The following is a 26,817-nucleotide window of genomic DNA, read 5'->3' on the forward strand; positions in this document are numbered from 1 at the left end:
CATTTTCTATGTGTGTTGTAATGGAAAAAAAAGGTTTCAAAACACAGTCTTTCTGTCCTGGGGTACCAAAATAGTAAAGACCTCTGTTTTGAAAGCCTCAGACAAATGAACACAACAGCCACAGTGAAAACTTTAGCAGGAAATTGAGCCACAAAAAGCAAGCAAGCCACAAAGCCCTGAAGGCTGAAAAAACCTGACAGGCCAAGAGGCAGTTAGGTTGCACCTGAGACAGAGGCTGCTTTCTTAACTGGGAAATGAGTGTCTCCAGATATATAAAGCTGTGAGGAGATCACCATGACCCAGCTCTGACGAGCCCCTGGTACAGCATCGTTGGTTAGTTTGCCTCAACCTGCAGCAGAATTTTTATTCCAAGAGTAACAGTTAGTTAGGCTTTTTCCAAAGCCTAACCCCATTTCGGTCCACCCAGCTTGAAACCAGGCAAAGTGGGTTAAGACACTGGGAGATGGGAGGGGACAGATGGGGTAGAGGCCTGGCACCCCTCTCTCTTCTCTTGTTTCAAGAGACGCTTTGTGGAGTGGTCTAGACAGATTTGGGGGTAACTGCTTCTTCTGCCCCCAATCTCCCCTTAGTTCCCCACTCCTCCCTATCCTGCCAGGCCAACCACCAGCAGAGAAGGGCGCTTAGCTCCAGTGACATTGTGAGTGAGACGCTTGGGAGGATGCATATGGTTCCTGTTGGAAATGCACGGAGGAACAGTGAAACACCAGAAGCCCCATCCTCTCTCCTGCCCATGCCCTCATGCCTAGTCAGCTGAAAATTCCTGTGGCTTCCACTCCTGCACTGTCCCCTCAGTGTCACCTCCCCACCACATTCCCACTGTCCCACTTGCTGTGTCACCTCACCCCTGCGGGAGAGGTGTCTTCCTGCCAGTCTCTTGACCACCAGGCTCACACAGCTCCCGTCCATTCACTGCAGGCCGCCAGACTGAGCTTTCCAAGCACCCCGGACTGCCTCCAGCCCTACTTTCTCTTCAAGGCTTCCCACTTCCCTCAAAATGAGAGCCCTGACTCCTTGGACACCATACAGACCCTCCCTGATCTCCCAGAGATGCTCTTAGCTGCATCATTTTTTTTTTTTCTGCCGGATTTTCAGGTGCCCTCAGTTCCAGGAGCACCAAATCAGCCAGATGCCATGAGCTGCTTATGACACAGTTCAAGGTGTGACATCTTTGAGGTCTCTCCATAACACTTCTACTGCAGACGTCTGTCTCTGGTGTATCACCTGTACGTACCTTGCACACACATCTCTAACCATCTGTCCACTGTGGCTGTCTGTTCACACATCAGATTGACTCTATGTTCTCTGTGACACCAGGTGAGCTCTGGCACCAGTACCCAGCAGATGTTTACTGAATGATTAATAAAACTACTCACTCTACCTGCTTCTTTTAAATGGGCTCCATTTTGGTATGATTTGGTGTGTGAACCATTAAAACTTCTTGGAAGTCAGGATTTGAAACAAACTTGGTAAAAAGTAGTTAAGCAATATCTTCGTTGTAAAGTGAGCGAAACCAAATTGCTTGGAAACAGGTGAAAAGCTTAGCCAAACAGCTTCACAATTCACAGCCTGGCACTCCAGTAGCCCTCTCTGGACAATTGCCCAGGTTTTCTTGTTTTCATTTCTGTGTTTTAATTTATAAGTTACCTTTATATTTCTACTAATATCTTACTGGCACTTGTTTGTGAATGAAACAATTTTTTTGAGGGTTTGTTAATTGTTCTGTGTGAGTGTGGAGAGTTTCTTTGATGTAAGACCATCAATTCTTTTTTTAAAAATAGTGTTTTAGGCTTTCTTCTACATAAAGGAAGTGGTGGGGGTGAGAAGCTGGGGGTGGGCCAGATGCTCACATTATGTTTCTATGATTTTGCTGTTGGAGATACTAAAGATCACTTCGCTGGGCTTTGCTCTCTTAAATTACAGAAAAGTGCATTTGGTGAAGTTTAATGTTTTTAGTAAACACGTACAAGATGTCATAGGGCTAGAATTAAGGAAGGACTAGGGTTCATGAATGAATGAGCTCAATCTTAGTAATGAAATGTTTGGAAGGCAACAGAACAAGAGAGAAAGAGCATCAGAACATGATTTAGACCAAAAAAAGATATGATTTATACAAATACATTTATACAAATAAAAAAAAGATATGATTTAGGGTCGTGGAAATCAAATGCCTAAACTGATGGTTAAACAATAAGTGGCAAGTAACAGTTTAGCTACAAAAAATGGAAATATGGAAAGTTACATGGGAATGTTCAAGAGGACCAAAGAAAGCGGCGTAAGATTATCTGCTCTGTTATGATCCCCTATATTTCACTGCTCTACGTTCTTCTCTTAGGCAGTCTTTTCCTGAGATGTTTTCATGTTATTAATCAAAAATAACAGAAATGAATTAACTAGATCAATGTATTTACAAGATTTTTTGAGTGCCTGCAGTATACCTCGATGTGGTGAGAACTTGGTGTACTGAGGTGAGTAGTATGATCCTGAAGAGCTTAGGAATTACTGAGTTCTCATAAGTGCAATAGAAGAAAAACTGGTAGAAGGAAGTCAAGGTGGGAAATGAAAATACGAGTTTCTAAAGAAAATAAGTATTTACAAAGGAATTTGTCTGCATTAATTTCTGTGGAAAAGTTAGCTATGTATAGAAGAAAGAAACTTGTTAGTGATTCTTTCGTTCATTCATTTATTCATTCAACAGTGAATCCCTGCCGTGGTGGTACTAACTACTTGCACTGTGGTAGTGCGAAGGATACATTCGCTGTGCAAGTAGTTAGGAATTTTTTTTTTTTTTTTTTTTTTTTTTTTAGTGTTTTGTATGTGCTAAGCTTTATGCAAATGTACAACCAAGCACAGAGGTTAAGAACTTTGGAATCAAACAGAAGTGGTTCTAGTCCCAGCTCCCTCTTACAAATTGTGTGATCTGCAACAATTCATTTAACTTCTCTAGATCTCAGATTTTCTCATCAGTAAAATGAGCGCAATAAGAGTACCACCCTCACAGCATGAAATCAGATTTTCTGTACTCTGTACATATTCACTTTCCATGACGCTGGCATGTGGCAAGTGCTGACTCAATACTGGCTCATTTCCTTAACTGCTTTTATTTTATTCATTCACTGCCTTTCCAGAGGAAACTGCGGTTCTGAGATGTGCCCTGGGTCACTGCTGAGGAGCGGGAGGAGCCTGGGAGGGAGCTACCCCTGCCTTGTTTCCTCATACTTTATGGGGTAGGTATCAGGAATGAGGCTGGAGGGGAAGGCAAAACCAGATCCCTAAGAGCCCCATGGGCCCTGCTTAGGGTGTTTACTTCTATCATAAAGGCTGTGCCTCTGTGGAGACCTAAGGTGGAGATTGCCAAGGTCAGGTTTGCGCTTGAGAAAGATTTTTCTGGCAGCAATATAAAGAACAGTTTAGCGAAAGAAACAAGAATAGCTGGAAACCCAACTAGGAGACTGTGGTAGTCCAGGAGCACAGTAAGGCAGCAACAATAGGTGAATGGAAACTGGAGCATTTAGGTAAGGGAGAGGGATGTCAGAGGAAGTGACAGTGAAGGAGAGGGGAGAGGGCAGGACTCCACCGCCCCAGGGTTTCTGGCTTTATTGACTGGGTATATGGTAGCATCTTGGGCCAAGACAGTGAGTCACAGGGAAGTGGCTTTGAGCCTGGTAAGCTTGGGGCACATTTGAGACATTGGGAGGAAATGACACATGGCAGTTGACATACAGATCTAGACATCAGGAGAAAAGTCAGGGCTGGAGATTTTCAGTTTACAGTTGAAGGTATGAGTAGGAATGAGATCATTTACTCAGTCCATCCCACCACATTGAGCACCATGAATCAGGGACTCCTCTCCCCATGGGGCAAGAGAGATGAAAAGACAGTCAAAGTCACTACTTTCAGGGGGATTAGGCTCAAGTTAGGATGGAGAGGTGGAGAAGGCATCAAACAAATAAAGGAAAACTGTAACTTCAGCTATTGCCGAGTGCTGGGAATATAATGTTGCGGTTAAACTGCAAGGTGGCTAACAAGTTGGATAGTCTTTCTTGAAGAACTGTAGAAACATTCATTAAAAACAAAATAATTTTATAGTTAAGCCAGAGAGTTATTGTACTGTAACAAGGGAGACTTATTTCACCATAGGAAAAAATCATAACGTTCTGAGAATAGAAGGAAAAAATAACAATTACCCAAGCCTGCAAGAAGGTGTAAGACCGGATCAGCTTTTAAGAGGAAAATTAATTACATAACAGGAAGAGGTAAAAATGGGTAGATCATCAGAGATGGGGGAAAAGGCAAATTTCAAACTTCTGAATTTAATAGGGGAGACAAGAATGTAGGAATGTAAAGACATTGTGCTGCTTTCTCGGCATAAGCACATTCACGTGAGGATATATACATAACCCTTGGAGGCACAGGTACTCAGTGAATGCCTGTGTGCCAAAGAGGGGGACAGCACTGAGCAGGAGAGGTGGCAGGGCCCAGTGGCTCAGGAGCACTCATATAGTCAGGAGACTGATACAAAAGAAAGACCCTGCTAATATGCCATTACAGAGTGTGGAATGAGCAAGGAAGGAAGAGGGTGAGGCTGTAAGAGAGCGCACAGGGCCCTCATTTAAATGGATGGGTCACCAGCCAGCACTTCATGCCTGTTCCTAGACGACCCACAAAGTGAAATGAAACTGGATGTGGTATTTAGAAAGTTTGAGATCTGCTGGTTTAAGTACTAAGTCAGCAAACCAGCCTTGGCAGCCCAAGCAGGTAGGTAGGGGGCCAGAGGAGATGGGTGTATCCAGGAGGCCAATGGAGGAAGGACAGGAAGGTTTTCTGGGAAGCCAGCTGACATGTCATGCTTTGTCATTGGGGCCACTGCATGGATTCCCCCCAGTCCCCCCACCCCAGCCCCCGACTCACTATGGGGAGCTGCACAGTGACAGACAATGGGTGGTTTTGCACCCAGCAGCCACTCTTCAACCAGTGAGGAATGGGAGAGAGCTAAGAAGGATTGCTTGTCACCATCCCTGCTCCTCCTGAAGTCCTCCGCTGGAAACAGGTTCAGAACCCGCTGAAGGTTGCATAATCATTTCACCATGGAGTTCTTCCCCAAATATGAAACTGCTAGGACTGGAGCAAATGGTGCCCAGAGCTGACTGGAGGAGGAAGCCAGAGCCACACTGGAATATATGGAGACGCTAGCTCCTGCCAGCTATTGAGGATCTTCATCTTCCCACAAGAGTGCTTGGGAAGAAGCAATTGTGGGAACCTAGGTGAATGATGACCAAGGAGATGAAATGAGGAAGGAGGCCTTTGGTCTCTGCCAAGCGTACCTTTCAGGTTGCCTTTTGCTAACGTCCTGCTGATGTTAACCATTCTCTCCAGGAGATAGCAGCTTAAATGATGGGGTCTGAAATGTGGGTTTATAAAAGAAAAACGACATGGAAAAATTGGGCCGAGGCTGGTAAATGTGAACATTGGAACCTGCCCCCGATCTGAGATGGTGGGACAGTGGACCCCTGGCCAGCTCTCCAGGTGTTGTGTATGCGCATTGGCAAACCACCTTTCCTAGGTGGTGTGACACCTGGGTAGCAGTTCTCAACCAATATGATGATCTGAATGTCCCTGGGCCTGACCCAAGTGAGGAGGACACAAAATCATGGAATGTGTCTCGTAGAGCTTAGTCAGTTTTGGGAGATACTGGGCTAATGTAATGTTTTTAAAGTATTCTCTCATTGAAAATTCCAAAGTACCTAACTCTTTTTCTCTTTTCCGTTTTACCTAGGCACTGGGAAATCATGAATTTGATAATGGTGTAGAAGGACTGATTGAGCCACTCCTCAAAGAGGCCAAATTTCCAATTCTGAGTGCAAACATTAAAGCAAAGGGGCCACTAGCATCTCAAATATCAGGACTTTATTTGCCATATAAAGTTCTTCCTGTTGGTGATGAAGTTGTGGGAATCGTTGGATACACTTCCAAAGAAACCCCTTTTCTCTCAAATCCAGGTATTTTCTACTTTTATAGCACTCATTGCTTGAAAACAGATGCCCTAAATCACAGCTTGGCATTATATTTATGGACTGTAGATAAAAGTAGGAACAACTGGCTAAATAGTGCGCTTAGAATAATACTGATAAAAGCAATCTGGTAAATTCTATGCTGTTGTTCCAAGGTACTTCTTAAAGAGATGTCCTCTTCTGCTCAGTGAACTTCTTTGTTGACAAAAACAGTATCTTTGTCTAATTCAGTGCTTTCAAAATGGAAAGAGGAGACAATTTATAGCCAGTGCTAAACAGTACAGATTCATTTACTAGAGAATGAGAGCCTCAAAACTCACTGCCCTTCTCCTGTGGAGCCATGAGCCCAGAGCTGGGGTTTTACCTCAATTTACCTTATCGCTCCTTTTCTAGGATGATTATTACATGTCTAGCTAACTCACTTTTCTCGCTTTTCATTATTTATCTCGTTTTAATGACATTCTTGTATCTGACTTTCCCAGAAATATATATAGTGATCTTATGATATACATGTACATATATAAGTGTATGTATATACATTTATAGACATATATACACACATGTACATATAATATATATAATCTTAAGACATACACACACATACATATATGATACATACACATAAGACACACACACACACACATATATAATCTTAAGACCCTTCAAGAAACTATTTTGAGGCACTTTTATAAGAACACTTTTTGAAACACTTTGGCAATGAGCACAAAAATGACATTTTCTTTAAATTATCCAAATTAAATGTCTTTCCATATTTGAAGAAGAAAAGGGAAACTAGGAGCTAGGGTTATCTAGAAACATGAGTTTTCATTAAGAAATAACTGATAAAGGACATATAATTGACAATTCAAAATATATATTTATTGTTGTTATTATAAAATAAGTCCAGGCCATTGGAAACAACAACAGAAAAGTTAGCTGTGTTTGCTGAGAGCAGCAAGCGGGTCCTGCAGCTGGCAGAGAGGCAGAGATGGAGGCAGAGATGGAGGCAGAATGGAGCGCCTGGGGCTGGAGTGGTCAGTGAGAAGAGTGAGAGGACTTGCTAAAGAACCCCCCAACCCCACCCTGAGGTCAGGTTCACTTGACCTCCTTGGTCCCCTTGAGAGCTGTGTAAAACATCCCTGGGGCACAGGACATTCCAGAAGTGAGGTCAGGGTCATATGCTAGGATGCAGGCTCCATGAGGGTAGCAACCTCTGCTGTCTCACTATTGCCCAGTGGACTGTGCACAATGCCTGGCATATGGTAAGTCCTCAGGAAGCATTGCTGGGATGAATACATGACAGCAGGAAGGTATAGGGGCCACAGTCACAGAATAGCAGGTAGTTCCATTTCTTGGAGCATGGGTTCTGACTAGGAAAAGCTAGAAATTTGGGTCAGGGCTTGATTGTAGGGCTGAGGAGTTCAGGTGTGATTCAGAGGAAAGCATTGTCTCTTCTTTAAAAGGCACCCATAAGGAGGTAGGAGGTGGGGATCTTGGTGGAAAGGCACAGCGCCTCCAGAAATCAAACTGCCCCAGCTGGGACTCTGGCCAGCCCTTTACCAGGCTGTAACAGAGAGGGGATCCAAAGCGACAATGCTGTTTCCAGCAGCTTCTGGAAGAGAGGGCTGCATTTTATAGGGCCCAATGTGCAAGAAAGGGATGGCGTGGAATAGAATGTTTCCAGGAGCACTGCTTCTTCCAAGACCACAGGCCCAGCAGCCTGGTGTGGATTCTTCCTATAGTTCTTTGGCCCTAATCAAGTCCAGTTCTCCCAGTCCTAGCGGACTGGGCACCCACAGGGGTATAACTTGTATTTCTAGCACATTTAATCTAATTTATTTTAGCTAGATCATGAAATACCTGTAATACAACTCTTCTCGTGACGTCTTGAAATATAACCCATGCTTTGTATATAGGGGATGCCTGGTCCTGTGAGATTTCTGATACAATAGAAGAATACATTCCTTTGTCTTCAGAGGCATTTCTCTGAATTTTTTTTTTCCTTCTTGGCAGCCAAACCTTAAGCAAAAGATGGTAGCATACTCTTGACATTCAGTCATTCCCCTGGGCACCTGTCTATGTGCCAGGCACTGTTTTAGGCACCAGGGACACTGACCAAAAAAAAAAAAAAAGTTGCCCACTGGAGCTTACATGTTTAGCAGGGGAATCAATAAATGAGTAAATGGTTTGGTGTGTCAGAAGGTGGTAAGGCTGTGGAGAAGAATTAAGCAGGAGGGGAATGACAAGTGCAGCATGGGGGAAGGTGCACTTTGTTGTTTCAAAGAGATGCTCAAGGAAAGGCTCACATAGAAGGCAGCATAGCACTGAGGGGCAACGGGGAGCCCTGGGTTTCTCGGGGCGACCAACAGGAGGCTGATTGTCCTTGATGTTCTCATGATAGACAATGGTGGCAAAACTACAACTCTTGATTTGTCAAGATTGCCTATGAGTTACTGGCAGCCTTGCCAGTCCAACACATCTGTGAGCTGCTAATTATTAGGCTGTAATTCTGGGGCCTCCCTGGCTATGATGTCAGCCACGAATTATCTTCCATGATAACTTGCACTTGCGGAGTTGGCTAATCTTAAGGACTCAGGAGTTCCCCTGCTGAAGCACACAGACATTCCTAAACATCACAGTGGAACAAGGGATGCATTTCTAATAATCTTGTTACTCTTTGGATTAGTACTTTTCAAACTGGAGATTGCAGACTCCTGCATTTTGAAAGTTTTTAATGAGATGTCATTCTCCCACCCTCCCCTCCTTGTTTAGTGCTGGTTCTTAGAAATCAGCATAAGAGAGTCTGGATCTACTGGAGGACTCCCTTGTCACAGAGTACCAGATATGACTTCAGGGCAGTATGTCTGTATTTGCAGTCACCTTCATGCCAGTCATAGCCATAAAACCTCAAAGCTTGCTGAAGTGTGGCTGCAGAGCCAGTGGGAGGAACCAGTTGTCTTGCTGCACACAGAGCACCTGGGTTGCGCAATGAGAGCCATGCTTGACAGTGGGTACCAAAAGGCTATCGTTTGTTACCACTATGCGCAGTAATAAGCACCCAGAGAAGAATGTACACAATCCCAGTGCCAGCAACATTTAGATGAGGCCCCCATTATTAACGCAGAGCTCAATAATGCTCCAATGCTGGCATTATTTATTTATTTATATATTTTTTGAGACAGAGTCTCACTCTTGTTGCCCAGGCTGGAGTGAAGTGATATGGTCTCTGCTCATTGCAGCCTCCGCCTGGTAGGTTCAAGACATTCTCCTGCCTCAGCCTCCCAAGTAGCTGGCATGTGCCTCCACACCTGACTAATTTTTGTATTTTTAGTAGAGACAGGGTTTTGCCATTTTGCCTGGGCTGGTCTCAAACTCCTGGCATCAAGTGATCTGCCTGCTTCAGCCTCCCAAAGTACTGAGATTACAAGTGTGAGCCGCTGTGCCTGGCCTGCTGGCATTAAAGAGAACAAGACAAACTTATCAACTGCCATATTAAAATAGGCATTCAAGGACTACCTTCTTGACAGTTTTAAATTTGAACACTGATTATTCCAAGTTTCCAACCAACATCTTGGAGTTGCTAATACTATTTTGTATATCATGCTTACATGCTCAGGCATTTTCTGCATTGGTATTGTGGAAGTTGAGATGTACAAACATATAAAACAATATCTGAAGCCTCCTCACAGTTTGCAACCAAGTTCGAGCAAAACAATATCCATAACCTTAAACTAATACAACATCAAGTGAATGTAACAAGGATATTAATTTGAATTTTTATTTACTTCTTAGGGGTTTTGTATTTAATGAATAAATATGTTTTGGTTTTACTAACTTTTGAACTTTAGTAAATTAAGGTGTTTAACCTTTGCATGTTAATATGTATAATAAGTAATATAATAAAAATTGTTAATAAATATCCATTTTATTTATTTTGTTCCTTAGGAACAAATTTAGTGTTTGAAGATGAAATCACTGCATTACAACCTGAAGTAGATAAGTTAAAAACTCTAAATGTGAACAAAATTATTGCACTGGGACATTCGGGTTTTGAAACGGATAAACTCATCGCTCAGAAAGTGAGGGGTGTGGACGTCGTGGTGGGAGGACACTCCAACACATTTCTTTACACAGGTAATTGTTTCAAAAGGATTGCACGAGCCAGGATGTCCAGATAAGTATTTTGTCTCTTTTGCCTTTGTAACTGTTATTATTCCTTTTACTGCTATTTAATATGTAATGTATATTATATGATCTATAATATATTATGTATGTAATATACATTAAATGGGAATGTGTAAATCTTACTCACAAACATTACTAAGAAATTTATTGATTTCATGATAAGTCAATTCCATATATTTATGTATATAATAAATATGACATAAAATATGTATAAAACATATGTATACCATACATATGTAAAACAAAAAGACTATTGAGCCCCAACCAAGTCATTTACGATAGATTCTTATCAAAAAGCAACATGTCATATAAAAAACTTTAAGCATAAACAAAATAATGTAAATAAGGGCCTTTATAACTCAAGGTGGATTTGATTTGTAAGTTGCACAGGTAGCAGAAGCTGGAACTCTGAGTGTGAGTCCTAACTCTGCTTGCAGACTAGGAATATAAGTATCCTGGAAGCCACATGACCCTGGGTCCTCAGGAGAGCATGCACTCTTCCTACCCACTATCTGACTACCCCCACCACTCTCTTTTTTTCTCTCTCAGATTGTTGTTAAGTACTTTTCATTAGAATAACTCTTTTATGAGTTTTCCACTTTAAACTTATAATGTCCCAAAACTTTTGAATCTGGTTCCACCTTTCCCACTTCCCCCACCTTGCACTGCATAGATCTTTGAAGTATGCCCAAGGGAAGGAAGAAGAGGCTGATAAACAGCTCTTCTGTCTATCAGCATTCGCAAGAAAGGCTTTGGTGTGGGAACAGCCCTCCCTTTGAAGAGGCTCCTGCTTCTACCATCCTTATGTGGGTTGTCAAAGGCCATGCTATTTTGATAAAAAGCAAAACTCAAAGTACCCCAAACAATAAGTAGGAAATACCCAAAAACATTAAAAGGAATTATCACTAAGAAAGTAATTTTTATTTTCTTTCTAGTACTTTGGAGTATTTTCCAATAATGAATGCATGTTACTTTTGCAATCAGAAAGCAAGACATAAATTATAAAAAGGAAAGAAACACAGTATTGGGTGAAAAGTCCCCATTCCTAATTCACTTGAACGACTTTGAGCAGGTCACTTAGCCTCTCTGAATCTGCTAGCTTAGCTTCAAAATAGGGGATGATCATGCTCAAAGTTACATGTTACTATGAAAATTATATGAGATGTAAAAATATATGAGAGCAGTTTATAAACTATAAACAGCTATATTCTGGTATGCAGTGTCGTGGAGGTTGCTTGCTCATAAAAATATGTCAATCAAAATCATAACTCACAAACTAAAGTTGGCCTTCACTTAAGAAAATACCAGTATGAATGTGTGCTAACTGAATTCCTTCACAGATATTTTACTTCTTGGTAAACACAGGCTAAGGAATAATTTCAAATTGAGTTAAACTGAGAGGTGATGAAATCAATTTATGGGTTATGACCAGTAATAGGGCTTTTTTGTTTTTGACAGATAAGACTAAAAAGGATTAGGCACTTACATTACTCATAAGAATGGTAAATATTGTTCCATGGGAAAAGATGTCCATAAAATGTCGAGAACAGCCCCAGGCACATAGCAGACAATCCATAAATGTGATGAGGATGACGCCTAGCACTGGACATCGTTAGCATGAATAACATTGCAATCAAACAGCTTCAACAACTCCATGAGGGTTAAATGAACTAAGAGAGTCAAGACTAGGAAATAATTGCAGCAGGTCATTGGGAAGCACCAGGTAGGGGTGAAGACTCAGTGAAGTCCTTCTGACTCTACCACTAATGATGGGGTCCTTTCAATGCCTGATTACCCTCATCTGTGGAATGAAGGTGGTAACAAGAGTACCTATTATAAAGGATCACTGTGATTTAATATGTGTAATGAATGTATAGGTAAATGGCCTTAGCACAGGGCCTAGTATGTTAGCTGTTCTTGTTTTACTTATGTGCTGGCTCACTGGATAAGACCTGTGAAAACCCAAACCTTAGCTTTTCTCTGAGGCAGTGTCCACACCCTTGGACACACAGTGGGAGCTAGATATGTCTCCTCCCCCTTCTTCCTTTAGAATAATGGTTTCAAAATGTTTAAACTCTGACCCATAGTAAGAAGAACATTTTAGACAGGGAGCCAAAACACACAAACATATATGTGTGTGTGCATTCACATACAAATGCACAAAAGTACACACACATACAAGTGAAAGAAAACTTTCACAAAGCACCTGGAATGCACCCCGACTTTTCTGTTTTACTGTTTTATTCATTTAATGCCAGTTATCACTCATTAAATTGATTTTCTTGTACTGTAGCTAATCCATGTTTCTAAAACCTCAGCTTTAAATGAGACATGACTAAAATAACGCATGAACACTCAAAGGAGTTTCACCCCTTCATTCAGATGTGAACATTTCCTGTGTTCCCCTTGACTTGTCTTTACTCCATCTTAATCAATGCTGTCTTACAGCAACAACTGATCATTCTTGGCCTGTGGTGTGTGTCCATCAATGAGTGTACCCTGAGAGACCTGAAAAGATTGGGTGACCATGCGCAGATTCCCATCATTTCTGTAGCCTATCCTTTGTTCCCATAACAGTACAGTCATGCCTTAGTATCTGTGGGGGATTGATTCTAGGACTCCCTGTGGATACCAAAATCCATGGATGCTCAAGTCACTTACATAAATGGTGTAGTATTTGCATATGACCTGTGCACATCTTTGCATACACTTTAAGTCATCTCTAGGTTACTTATAATACTTGATACAATGAAAATGATATGAAAATAGTTGTTATAGTGTATTGTTTAGGGAGTAATGACAATAAAAAATATCTGTATATGTTCAGTACAGATAAAACCATCCTTTTTTAGAAAACATTTTTTGTTCATGGTTGGCTGAATCCAACGATGCAGAACCCACAGAAAGACAGGCAACTGTATGTGCCTTTGCTAAGTAGATAAATTTAGTTAATGATGAAGGACTGGATGAAAGAAAGATTTGAGGATAAAAATTAGAGTTTGCTTATCTGTAAATCTTGAAGTAAATAATTACAGTCTCTGAGAAAACTGAGATAACCAAGACTTAGTCATTTACTTCACATTTCATGATTGCTTACCAAGATTAAACTTGTTCTGATGAAAATCTCCACTTTCATACTCATCGTTTTGATGAGTGAACATAACAATTAAAGGTGGCTAGGCACAGCAGCTCATGCCTACAATCCCAGAATTTTGGGAGGCTGAAGCAGAAGAATTGCTTGAGCCCAGGAGTTCGAGACCAGCCTGGGCAAGATAGGGAGACCTCATATCTACAAAAAAAAATTTAAAAAATTAGCCAAGTGTGGGGGTATACGCCTGTAGTCCCACCTACTCAGGAGGTCGAGGTGGGAGAATTGCTTGAATCTGGGAGGTTGAGGATGCAATGAGCTATGATTGCTCCACTGAACTCCAGTCTGAATGACAGAGTGAAACCCTGTTTCAACAACAGCAACAACAAAAACATTAAAGGTAATTCCAGGACACAATAGGGATGAGGCATGTTTGCCTGTTTAAATAAACTTTCCTGGCCTTAAGAAAACAACTCTGCTGAATAATTTTATGAAATTAGAATGACATTAAAATAATGAATATGGTAAATATGATTAGTTAATAAAAATACAGTTAAAATAATACATCCCTTGGAATTTTAAATCTTACTGAGAACCATTTCTGCACACACCATATCCAATATAGAAACACACATGGAAGTAAACCTTTCCAAAGCTCGTGGATTGCACCCTCATATTTTCTGTTCTGTTATTTGATTTTTTAAATGCTGGTTACCACCCATTACATTAATTTTATTGCATTGTAGCTTGCTCATATTTTTTTAAAACTCAGCTTCAAATAAGGCATGACTAAAACAGTGCATGAATGGATCCCTCCCAAATGTTGAAAGTTATTCCAGTTTCTTTCCTTTCCAACTACCGTGCATATACAGGTAACCCTAGCACTGGCTGACCAGTCTAACATCAGAGTGAAGAGAAGTGAACTTCCCTCTAGGAGGCTTACAAAATGATAAAGCTACAAAGATAAGAGCTAAAATGCAAATGCTTTCTCTAAAGAAGTTAAATCCTAGAGTCACTAACTAGTCCATGTTACTTCCTTCAGAGAAAAAAGGAGTAAAAAGTGCCTGCAGCAGGTACACCAGGGCACTCTATTCTCTGTGCTGTCCTTGAAGGGACTCCAAAGATGCTGTTTCTCTCTTTGCCTCCCAATATTTTAACTGAGTTTTGGATTCTGCAAATCAATCTGGCTAGCTGTGGCCTTGGGTGAATATAAGCACCAGTTTCCATAGCCTCCAGGTAAAGGGATTCGAATCGTTAATTCTGTCATCCTTCCCATTCTAACATCCTGTTATATAGAAAGTCATCCATACATACAGCCTGAAAGCTTACTTTTCAGGATTTGGGGAAATAAAAAAAATTTGGTAGAATACCTTATACTGTTGTTAGGCTACTGATATGAACTTTATTCCTCTAACTCCTTTGAGGCTCAGACCATCTATCCCCCTTATCACTCTCATCTAATCACCTCCAAGCAATGTCCCGCATCACTGAGAATTTAGTACCCAATTTCCTATCTTCTTCTCCACTCCAGCTCCTGCCTTCACCTGGCAGAGTATCCATGTGGGTAGTTGATCCGATACCCAAAGTTCAGAGTCCCTTGATCTCCTCAACCCAGTGACTGACAGCTCCACTCCATTTCAGCAACTTCACTTCTGGGGCCACAGGCCGAGACTTGATTATCTCCGCAATTTCTCCATGTCCAAAACTGAAATGGGATCGTTCCCTTGACCCCTTCGTGGGACTCATGAAAGGGCTGTCTTGTTTACTCATCCTGCAGCTCTCAACTCCTCACGGGAGGGAGAGCACGTAGGTGAGCGGGTGCAGAGGCTGGGACAAGTGCTTCTGGGTGCTGGCAGGAGTAGAACTCTGTGTAGCCCTGCGGCAGCATCTAAGTGAGTATCTGTGACCCCTGGAGCCCCAGAGGGCGTGTGTTACAGTGTGCCCTTTTAGCTTTGCTGTCTGTGGACAGTTTAAGTGTTTAACAGTTAAGTGTGACAGCCCTCTGTATCCTGAACTCTTGTTCAGCATCCAGGAAGAATCAGCTTGCAAGAACAAATTGAAGATAGTGAATGTGGAGAATTGTATTGATGATGAAAATGGCTCTCAGTGGGATGGGGAACTGGAAAGGGTATGGTGTGGGAAGTTGTCTCCTCCTGGCTAGGCCATCCCTGGCTGAACTCTTCTCCAAGGTCCTACCGTCAAGCCATCCCTCTGAAGTCAAGCTGCTTTTCACCAATGTCAAGCTGCTTCTTCTCTTATCTCCTTCTCTTATCTCCTTCTCTGCCGTTTCACTGCCAGTGAAGCCTGGGGTTTTTATGAGGACAGGATGGGGGACAGGGCAGGTCAGGGTGATTTGGAAAAGGCAACATTCGGACAGAAAAATGGGGATATAAAGTTCTCACTTTGGGCCATGGGTCCAGGCTTGAGGGTGGAGCCATTGCCAGGGACCCCACCCTTTTCTACCTAATATTTCCCTGCCTCCACTCTCCAACTCTCTTATCACAGGCCTCCTATCCATAAAGCTTTCTCACTCCCTTAGTTTTTTAGAGCTCACCTTCAACCTTATGAAACCTCAAGTCTTTTGAATTAGTCTTTCCCTCCCAGTCCAGCAGGCTTCGCTTCTCTCCTTGCTAGCCTGGAAGTGTCCATTATACCCTTGACTGTGTCGAGGCTGACACTGGAAGGCAGGTGTCCAGTACTGTTAAATGGATGTTAACAAGTGCAACTTCTTTAAAAAGTAAGATTTCTTTATTTGATTGATCAGGTTTTTTAAAATTATCTAATTTCCATTGCTTCTGGATTTAGGCACACATATTGAATATAAAATTCAAAACTTTTCATGTATCTAAAGAAATAATTTTAATGACCACAGAATTTTGCTCTTAAAACAAATGGAGCCTATAGTGTAATTATAACTAAGACAGATGACAAGCACCTGCTGCGTTTTCTTTATGCTGCCATCAGGCTGGTGCATAGTCTGATGGGATGGATGCATCCCTGTTGTAATAAGAATAAGTAAAGAGGGTGGAAGACTGTTGTTGGTGTTTACAATCATTATTCATCTCTCCATTAATTTTCATCCTTGCAGTTTAGATAATCTTGCCTTTTAGAACAAGAAAACAATGTTATTACTTACAACATTCACAAGACAGGGAAACACTCATCGACAAGGAACCATGTCCTTTGGGCATTTGATAAGAACTGCTGACATCTGTGTTTATTAAGTGATGGGGGAGAATCAGCGAAGGGGCAGAGGTGTGGGTGGTAGCGTCAGAGATAATTTCGTGACTGAGTGTGGCTGGGCATGTTGGCAATCCCAGTGTTTGCAATTCCAGTGCTTTGGGAGGCTGAGGCAGGAGCGTCACTTGAACCCAGGATTTTGAGGCTGCAGTGAGCTGTGATTATGCCACTGCACTCCAGCCTGGGTGACAGAGAGAGACCTTGTCTCAAAAAAAAAAAAAAAAAAAAAAAAAGGACTTTGCTTTCCTGGTCTTTTTGAATGTGGTAAGCACAAGGACTTACTTGTACTGGTGGTCACCCTCTTGGGTCCTTTCAGTAAACTTCTGGCCATGGCCCAGCCTGAGCACCTGCTTCCTTTACAGAGCAAAGCCAGAACCTTCTGGTTTGTAATTTTTGCAGCCACATAACACTGATCCATTTTAGCTATCTCAGGAAACTGCTTTCCAAGATGAAGTGAGACTATCCAAAACCAAAATCTAAAAAGAATGACTACAGAACAAATGGCAGTCCAAGGTCATTTGGCAAGGTTGAATTATAAGGAAAGGTGATGGCCAGCTACTGTGAAGTCTTAAGCCTACTCATAGGTACGAATCTCTTACCAGGACTGAAGTTTGTGTTTCCTTAACTTTGCTGCTTGATGGTCTTCTGCAAAGGATATAATTTCTCCAACTTTCACTGGAAGTGGCATGGGGTTTTGGAAAGTGCTTTAAACTCTAAGAACTGGTTTCCTCTCAGGCTCAGCCACCACTAGCTGTCTGACTTTGGACAAGTTACTCAACCACTCTGAGCATCAGCTTTCTTTTTTTGAAATGGTGACAGTGATATGGCTACCTTAGAGAGTTGTGGGGATTAAGTGAGATAATATATGAACAGAATATATAAATATGTCTATAATAGACATATTTGATCTGTTAAATATATATTTTATATATATATAGAGAGAGAGAATATTAGAAAACCAACATATTTATCTTAGACCTACTATGTTCTAGGGCCCAGTTTTGCTCATGTATTATCTCTCTCTATATATAGTATTGAGAGAGAGAAAGAGAGAGCTAGAGAAATAGAAACCAGTAGGATATATCCTATCTGAAGAATTCTAATACAGGTATTTCACTGAACAAAATGGTTTCTCCTTAAAACATATTCCGACACCAATTTCCCCCTCCTTGCTTCTCATACATATTAATTCACAGAAATTATATTAGTCATAAGGCGGAAGGACTATGAATAATTTTTTTCTTCTGCATTTGCCAAATATTCTGTGATGCTAGTTTTACTTTTATAACAAATTTTTAAAGTCCCTCTAAACCCTATAAAATTAGCCACTAGTCCTAAACTTGAACTGTAATACATATTTTTGTTAAATAAAAAAAAAGATATCCTAAATTTGAGAATCTAAGCTAAATTCACAAATGACTAAATGTATCTTCTTACTTTTAGAAGATAAAAAACCAGGAATTCAGTGGTTTAACCCAAGCAGCGTAGGTATTCTTCACTCATTTCTCTTGTCCTCAGTATATGTTTCCCCCAGGCCAAGAAACATTTATGTCTAGGAATTCGTGACTGCTCATCTGTAAGACACTCTCCAAGTACTCTGTCATGATTTGGAACCAGAGCTTTGGCCATCCATTCCAGATGACCTCCAGGTTCTAAGCTTTATCTGAAGTACTCCACACTGCATTGCACACCAGCATGATGGGAAGGAATGACTCAAGGGAACTGTTCATTCAGACCACTCACCAACTACACACAGCCTTTCACACAGCAGCTGACAACCACTGTAGGAAGACCTCTGGCCAAATGCTTATATATCAGGACTATATCAATGTATGGTCACAGTTACCTCCTTTTTAACCTCAAGACACAAAGTTGTTACTTCTGAAAAGAACACCGTTAGTAAATGGAACTACACGGGCATGCCAAAATGAAAATTAATCTCTCTCTCCACCCCATTCTTTTGGCCACTGCATTTTTACAGGCCATAATGATAGAACCAGAAGGTAGCTGTGTTTCAATAATTTTTGTTTTCTTATTTTTAAACATTGTTGTATAGAAGCCTGTTTTATAATGGAAGAAGTGAATGGGAATCCTAGTATCTGGAATGATGCTGAGCCATGGAGATGGCCAGATTCCATGTGAAGAGAAGAGACTAGCAGAAAGCTAAGGATTTGCTCACTTTCCCTACTCCATATTCATGGAGCAGCCATTCCAAAAGATGACGCACCAGACCATGGGCCTGGCCCTGCTAGGCAGTGGAGATCCAAAACAATGGGCACTCACTGGAGCTCTGTGAAGATCTGTTGAACGAGTGACGAAATGTGTGGTGAACTGTACCCTACCTACAGGGTTCCCTGCTTTGCCTAGCCTGTCAGGCTTGGGTATGAGCAGATAGCCTGGATTGGATTTCATGAGGGCTTTGTGCCCACTCTGGATACTACCGGAAGATGCATAATCTCTTTTAGACTTCCTGGGTCATCACTGAAAGGCCAGAGGAAAGAATTTGAGCAGTAAATCGAAGCATGTGCAGAGTGACATAGACTGGGCATAGATAACAGTACCTGACCCCTCAAATTCCCTAAAGTTGACATGACAGCTTGTGCATCATGGTTTGGTATAGAGATGACTGAAGAGACAGTGGTTGCTCCTCTGGTTGCTGGACACCTCTTGAATGGGCTGTGATGACTAGAGAGCACGCTCTGTCCTGTTCACCTGAAGGTGCTCCTAGACTAGCAGAAGCAGAGACAGCAGCTGGGCCTGACTGGAGAGCTGGAGGGACTGGGTGCAGGGGACTTCTAGGCCAGCAGTCTCTGTGCTGTGCTCTGAGGGGCTCTGGTGGCAGGAACCTAGTCCTGGGTTCCAGCTCTACCAGGGTGCAGCCTGAGGAACTCAGCTTTCCTGCTTTATCGGCTTGCCTTGCCACAAACGATTTCTTGTGTGTTAAAGATACTAATAGCTTAAAAACAAAAAACTACTAATTTAAACCACTAATCAAATCTTTTGTTTTACAAATTTAGAAAATAAAATTAGGCCCCAGGGACTAAATGTCTCTCCCATAGTCCAGAAACCAGACTGAAACTGAGCTAGTAGCAAAACCCATTCTCCTGTATCCCAACTCCCAGTTCAGGTTCCTCTTCACTAGCTGCCACCCAGCTACATAGTTGAGGACATTGAATTGAGGGAACCTGGGGTAGAGGGCTGGCACTCAGGCATCGCTGGCTTCTACATGATTCCACCACAGGGAAAGCATCTTAACCATGTATGATCCATAGAAAAGTGATTGCTAAACTCCTTAAGTTGTCATTCAACAAACATCTATCTAGCACCTACCACATGCTAGACAAATCCTAGAGACACAGCTGCCTCTGCCCTCATAGAACTAAATGTCTTGAAAGAGATACTGACCCTGATCTGATTTTTTAAAAATACATAATTATGCAAATAAATCATATTATATATAATTACAAAGCATGGTATAAAAGGAAAAGTACAAGATGCTGTGAGAGCCTATAAAAGGAGGACTTGGCCAAGTCTAGAGGATCATCAGTGAGTGTTTCCCTAATGGACTAACATTACGGCCAAGATCAGAAAGATGTCCAGGAGTTAGCTTGGTCAATAATCATTGTTAATCTTTATTAAGAATTTCCCTTCAGTCGAGTCAGGCTTCACTTGCTGCATTAACTTCCTTAATCCCCACAATAACTCTGTAAGATAGGTGCTTTTACTTTTTTTCCACTTTACAGATGAATAAACAAGAAGTAAAAAGATGTAGCTAATTCACATGTAGCCCTCTGGCTTCAGAAGCTCTTTACCCCATAAGGTTCCTGGGCACATGGGTGTGATCTAGGAATGGGAAGAGGCTAAGAATGCTGAAGGGCAGGCTGAATGTTCTAGATGAAGCTGGTGCGATAGGGCCACATGATGTAGGTCTTATAGGTTAGGATATTCATGTTAAAACTGTTAATGTTTTTGAAATATCTAAAACCAGGAAGTGCACGATCATATTTATGTTTGGAGGGTGCACTTCCAAGTAATTTAAAAGAGTCAAGTCCCTTAGAAGCAATCATGTTAAATAACCTAATAATCAATCCTTTTTATCCAGTCCCCTTATGTGGTCCCAGTTCAGGAATTCTTAAACCAGTTCTTGTGTTAAAATCATAGCATGACTGCCTTACAACATTCTATACTTCAGTCCATTGAAAACCACATCAGGCCAGGTGGGTGGCTCATGCCTATAAACCCAACACTTTTGGAGGCCAAGGCGAGAGGATTGCTTGAGCCCAGGAATTGGAGACCACTGAACTCTAGCCTGGCAACAGAATGAGACCCTGTTGAAAGAAAGAAAAGGAAGAGAGAAAAAAGAGGAAGGGAGGAGGGAGAAAAGGAAAAGAGGGAGGGAGGGAAGGTGGAAGAAAGAAAAAAAAGAGAGAGAGAAAGAGAAAGAAAAGGCTGCTCCCTGGCCCTTCTGTTTATTACCATGTGACACCAGGAGGGCAATTGTCCAGACCCACACTTAGGTTCACCACATTCCTTGGCTCCCAGGACAGAGTCCTTTGAGGCTCTTTCAAGCACCCACACCATGCTGAGAAATGAAGCCTTTATAAACTCCAGATGTCAGTCCACAACTCCACATCCCTTTTGGATTTGCTTCCTGGATGAATTCTCAGCTAGATGACTGGAACAGAGTTCTGGTGAACATCTTCCTTCCTACCAAGATGACAAGTCAGGTTTCTAAAGACAGATGTGTAGCTCTTTGTGGAAAAAATATTCTGGGCACGAATATCTTCAGCTGAACAGCACGGAATGGCGTAGAAAATGTGAAACCCTGGACTGGTTTCTGTGTCAGTGGTTTCCTGGGATTGCTGAGTTGAAGGGGAGCAGAAAGAGCTCAGCTGTGGAGGAGGCAGAGATTAGCCAAACCAGACCAGCTGCATGGTTAGCATCTTCCTTGCTCCTTGTTCCTGATTAAGCCCATTTAATATGCCAATGACAAAAGGATCATGAAGGTCTTTCCAAATGAATGAATGTTTTCTGGAGCAGAGATTGCTGGCTCCTATTTGCAGAGTGCATGCTGAGGCATCTAACCGGCTTACTGGATTCCTAACTTTTACATTCTTTCTAAGCTCAGATATTTCTACGAAAGGCAGAAAGATAAAGGCCAAAAAAGATCAGGCTTTCCTAGCTCTTGGGTTTCCAGGAAACTGACAGACTCCTGATACCTGCAACTAGTGCCTTCTCTCCCTGGGCGGGTTGTTCTCCGCCACCTTGTGGACATTTGGGGAACTGCACAGTCCCAAGCATCTATGATCAGAGGACGAACTGACAGAGGCTGCCATAACCACCTGGTCCCCTGAAGTAAAGACCAGGCACCAGGCTTGCCCAAAGGAGGACCAGCACAGAGCAGAATGAGGCTGAGTAGGATGTTAACCTTCCATGCTGGTCTTCCATGCATCACGTTATCTGCCACTGTCACAGACAACATCTACATCCACTAGAGATGGAGATGGAACAAAGGCTTTCACTGGATCTCAAGTTGGGTGCTTCTGTAAAAGTAAAGTTCCAAGACCTTATTCTTTTTTTTCCCAGTGAGAGCAAGAAAACTGGACGTTAATATTGGCAACAACTATTTCCTGCTTGTGAAGCATTAGTATTTGCAGTGCTTCTGCCCTGTGGTTATTGAGCTGAAAGGGGGGCCGCTCTTGGCACAGGAGCATGGCAGGATTGGGTTCTTCATAACATATTACCCAGCTTGTCTTATGTGAAAAGAGAAGCCCAGAAAGAGCTTGGAACACAAAGATGCAAATCCTGGGTTTGCATTTGATTTGGTAAGTGGGCTTTCACAACCAGCTTGCAGACTTTAGGAAAAAAAAAAAAATACATGGTAGGCTTGTGGGTAGTGGAGAAAACGTAAGCTCCAATACCTCACAGCCTGGGTTTTCAGTCTGCCTCCTCCGAACCCTCATCACGTACCAGCTGTGTGACCTTGGGTACTCTGTCTAGGACAATCAATTTTCTTGTCTGCAGTGTACAGATAATAGAGGACCTGTCCCATGGGAAGCTTGGAGGACTAAATGAGATTAAGCCCAGGGCCTGACTCATGGCTGATTCTCATAACAGGTCCTTGTGTGTAATCAACATTTGCTGAAGTTCTCTGGACCCTCTGTGAATATCTAATAGGAATGACTAGCCATGGGTATGAAGAGGGAGATGATAGAAACAGTAATGTGGTCAACTGAATCCATCCCATAGTCTCTAATTTGAAACAGCTGAACTGTGCCATAGTCTCCCTGGAGGTAAGATGTAAGCCACAGAGTTCCTGAAGCATGTCTACAGTTAAGGAACTTAAATGTGCCAAGTGATTAAAGGCTGGGCTGCCTGCTCCCTGTATGGTGACACTCTCCACCCTCCTGCATACTCTCCACTACTCCAGGCAGTGGTGGGCCTTCTAGCCTCTGGGTGATGAGCAGCTCCCACATCTCCCCTTTGAGACAGAGGCCTGCAGAACCTGACCAGTGTGATGGCTGGCTGGGGTCAGAAGTGTGCATGCTGGTTGGCCCTCAGGGTGAATGTGGCTCTTCTAAAAGACACCTGAAGGGATGCAAAATTTAGCAGCAAATCCCAAAAACAGCTCTTTGTCATCTCTGCATCTTCTACTAAAGATTTTAAGCTCTGAAGTATATGTCTGGGGTTTCTAGAGATTGCTATTTCCTTATAAGGGAAAAAAATGCACTCTTATTGTATATTTATTGAGCACCTACAATATGCCAGGCACCCAGCTAGGGAGTTTAGATATTTAATCCTCTCAACGGCCCTGTAAAATAGGGATTGTTTAAAATGGATTTCATTTCAAATGAATTTCTCCCACTTTATAGGCAAGGAAACTGAAGTACAGTATGGTAAAGTGGCTTGGCTAATCCACCTGGCTAGTGAGAATGGAGCCACAGTGAGCCTGGAGGATACTCTTAACAGTGTTTCATCTTTGTGTGCCCCACAGCACAGGCACAATGCCCGAGTCTGAGGAAGAGCTTGCTGAGTTGAGAATGGTAGGATTCATATACCAAAAGGGCATTCGGAAATGGGCAAATGCCCAGACAGGGCTCTGAAAGACTAGCTATGTAGAACAACAGATGGCGAATCATCAGTTTAAAACTCTGTCATCCAGCCAGTGGCCTGCTGGCCTACAGCCAGCCATGTATGTACAAGGGCTGACTTGATCAGCTGTGGCTCTTTTATTTCAGGCAATCCACCTTCCAAAGAGGTGCCTGCTGGGAAGTACCCATTCATAGTCACTTCTGATGATGGGCGGAAGGTTCCTGTAGTCCAGGCCTATGCTTTTGGCAAATACCTAGGCTATCTGAAGATCGAGTTTGATGAAAGAGGAAACGTCATCTCTTCCCATGGAAATCCCATTCTTCTAAACAGCAGCATTCCTGAAGGTAAGTGAAGTTCAGGGGAATGTTCCACCAATCTAAAATTTAGATAGCGGATATTTTTGTCCTTCTCATTCTTTCCTTTAATGTTTCAGGAAAAGACTATAATACTGTTGAAGAATTTATCTTCTTCCTTGAGTTTGCCCTCTTCATGGATAGATTTAAAACACACCCAAATGCCAAAAGCCCCACTTGCTTCTTCAAGTCTTCTCAGCATCAGATTACATGCATCACTGCTTCCTCTGCCTTTTAAAATCTTGATCCTGACATGCAAAAGCCACTCTCAGCTTGTGTTTACAGGAGAGATGATAACTGAAGTAAAGGGGTTCAAATTGGGCAGAGCAGAGCTCAAGTCCTGGCCCCCCAACTAGAGGCAGTGTGCCTTGGGCAAGTTGCCCAATCTCATGGGCATCAGTTTCTTTATCAAATGAGGGAGTACCTTATTTTTATGTCTGCGTCTCAGAATAAAAGTACATTTTTCTATCATTGATTTTCGTATGTATCCAGAACACACTTCTGTGCTTGTTTCTCACCTTCCCTTTTCTGTTGACTATGATCACATCAGGAAGGTGAGGTGCATAGCACCCAGGGGAGCCTGTAGTCACAACACAAGCCTCTCAGTAGCCAGATGGGAAAGGGGCCCAGGACGACGCTGACAGCGATAGCCCAGCTGCACCTCAGCAGGCCCTTTATAACTGCCCCTGGGCCTTTCAGAGCTCCTACCACCACCACTAACGCTGTCCCAGGTGGGCCAATGGGTAGCTCATACAGCTGTGGTGAGTTGGTAGATGTTCAGCATATTCTTAAATTAAGATGCATTCCAGGTCTTATTACCAGGAAACAAAATGAAGTTTCTAAGGAAATTTCATGGTCAAAACCAAAATGCACACAAATATGGTAAAGAAATATGTTCTCACAGCAAGTAACATAGATGATGTTTCATTCCTTTTCCAGAATTTAGCCCAGTGTGAGATTTGCTTTAATTGTAGGCTACCTTCTTTTCTTTCTTCTAGATCCAAGCATAAAAGCAGACATTAACAAATGGAGAATAAAATTGGACAATTATTCTACCCAGGAATTGGGGAAAACAATTGTCTATCTGGATGGCTCCTCTCAATCGTGCCGCTTTAGAGAATGCAACATGGGCAACCTGATTTGTGATGCTATGGTAAGTCATCTGCAGGAGTGGACATATGCTAGGAAGGAAGAGGGAAGAGGAAGGAAGGATGTGAGAAGGGATAGACTGATAGCTACAGAATGAGGGATTTCAAAACATTTTTGGCCAGGGTGGTGGCATGTGCCTATAGTCCCAGCTACTCAGGAGGCTTAGGTGGGAGGATGGCTTGAGTCCAGGAGGCTGCAGTGAGCTATAATTGCACCACTGCACTCCAGCCTGGACAACAGAGCGAGACTCTGTCTCTAAAATTAAATAAATATGAAAAATATATAAAACATTAGTGCCTAAACAAAGGTCTGATGTTTGTAGCTTCATACTCAGTACCTTCTTAAGGTGTTGGAAGAAGATCAGGTAACCACCAACATACTGCTTTACAAGAACTAAAACCTTTATTTTAAGGTGTTCTTAGATGTCTGAATTTTGGATGTTGCTTTCCTTTTGTAAGAGGATGCAAATACACAAACTCTGCTACCCTGGAGATATCAACATAATAGATAAAAGCATATCTGCTTGGATCCAACTTGGCCAGACTGTTTTTCCCTTATCAGTTCACTTGACTCCAGAGAACCCTGGCCTTGTGTGACAGGAACTTCTTTCACAGGCACAGAAAGACAACACACAGTTTTAATGGTAATAATAAGTCCCATGGCTGAGCAAGATCACCTATGAAGAACAAGCCCCTGTCTACTTGTCTGCAGGCAGAATGGCCATGGTAGCTCTCTGGGGGCCTTACTGAGCCAAGGTCTCCTATGTCGGACTACCACTTTCACGGGATCACAGCCTGGACCCAGGGAAGTCATTTCTGTCAGTGCTTGGCATGCATTGCCCAGTGCCCAGGATACAACTGCACTCAATAAATGTTTGCCATGTAAATGACAACAATCATGCTCATGCCAAGACCAGACTGCTGGTGTCTCCTCAGCATCATGCAGTCAATGCCAGAGAAGTAGTTAAGGAGAAGCTGGTATATAAATGTTAAGAGAAGTCTGAAGGGAAACAACCCAGGCTGTTGGCAGTGCTTATCCCTCTGTTAAAGAGGCTAGAACAAAGGAGAGCTTTTGCTATTTATTTATTTATTTATTTATTTATTTATTTATTTATTGAGACAGAGTCTTGCTCTGTCGCCCAGGCTGGAGTGCAGTGATATGATCTCAGCTCACTGCAACCTCCTTCTCTCGGGTTCAAGCAATTCTTCTGCTTCAGCCTCCCAACTTGCTGGGATTAGAGGTGTCCACTACCATGCCCAGCTAATTTTTGTATTTTTAGTAGAGATGGGGTTTCACCATGTTGGCTAGCTGGTCTCGAACTCCTGACCTTAGGTGATCCACCTGCCTCAGCCTTCCAAAGTGCTGGGATTACAGGTGTGAGCCACCACGCCTGGCTTTTTTTTTTTTTTTTCCTCCTAAATGAGAATGTATTCATTTTATTTCTAATAGCTAAACATATATTTTATAAAAGAATGGATGTGATTCTCCCCAGTTTCAAAAGGCTGTCCCTGTCTTTCCAAAATTGCCAACTTGGGAATCAGCTAGAGACATGGACATGGAGGCCAGGTTCTATTTGGCATGAGATCTGGTGTTGAGCAGGCTCTAGGCCAAGCCCTCAGAATCAGGCAGAGGGCATGGCCTGCCCTGGAGAAGCCTGTGCAGGAGTGGCTCTGAGGGCCAA

The 26,817-nt window shown here is 42.4% G+C and overlaps 1 protein-coding gene across 1 annotated transcript in view; it reads left to right on the forward strand.

Moving 5' to 3' along the window:
* The window catches only part of NT5E (5'-nucleotidase ecto), a 45,181-nt gene that overhangs the window by 11,868 nt on the left and 6,496 nt on the right, over positions 1 to 26,817 (forward strand). The window contains exons 2-5 of the mRNA XM_003897863.4: positions 5,795 to 6,017; positions 9,975 to 10,163; positions 23,781 to 23,978; positions 24,986 to 25,140. Coding sequence (XP_003897912.1) covers positions 5,795 to 6,017; positions 9,975 to 10,163; positions 23,781 to 23,978; positions 24,986 to 25,140 — 765 coding nt within the window. The remainder of the gene's footprint in view (positions 1 to 5,794; positions 6,018 to 9,974; positions 10,164 to 23,780; positions 23,979 to 24,985; positions 25,141 to 26,817) is intronic.

The sequence above is a fragment of the Papio anubis genome, chromosome 6, assembly GCF_008728515.1.
Source record: "Papio anubis isolate 15944 chromosome 6, Panubis1.0, whole genome shotgun sequence".
Classification (NCBI taxonomy): domain Eukaryota; kingdom Metazoa; phylum Chordata; class Mammalia; order Primates; family Cercopithecidae; genus Papio; species Papio anubis.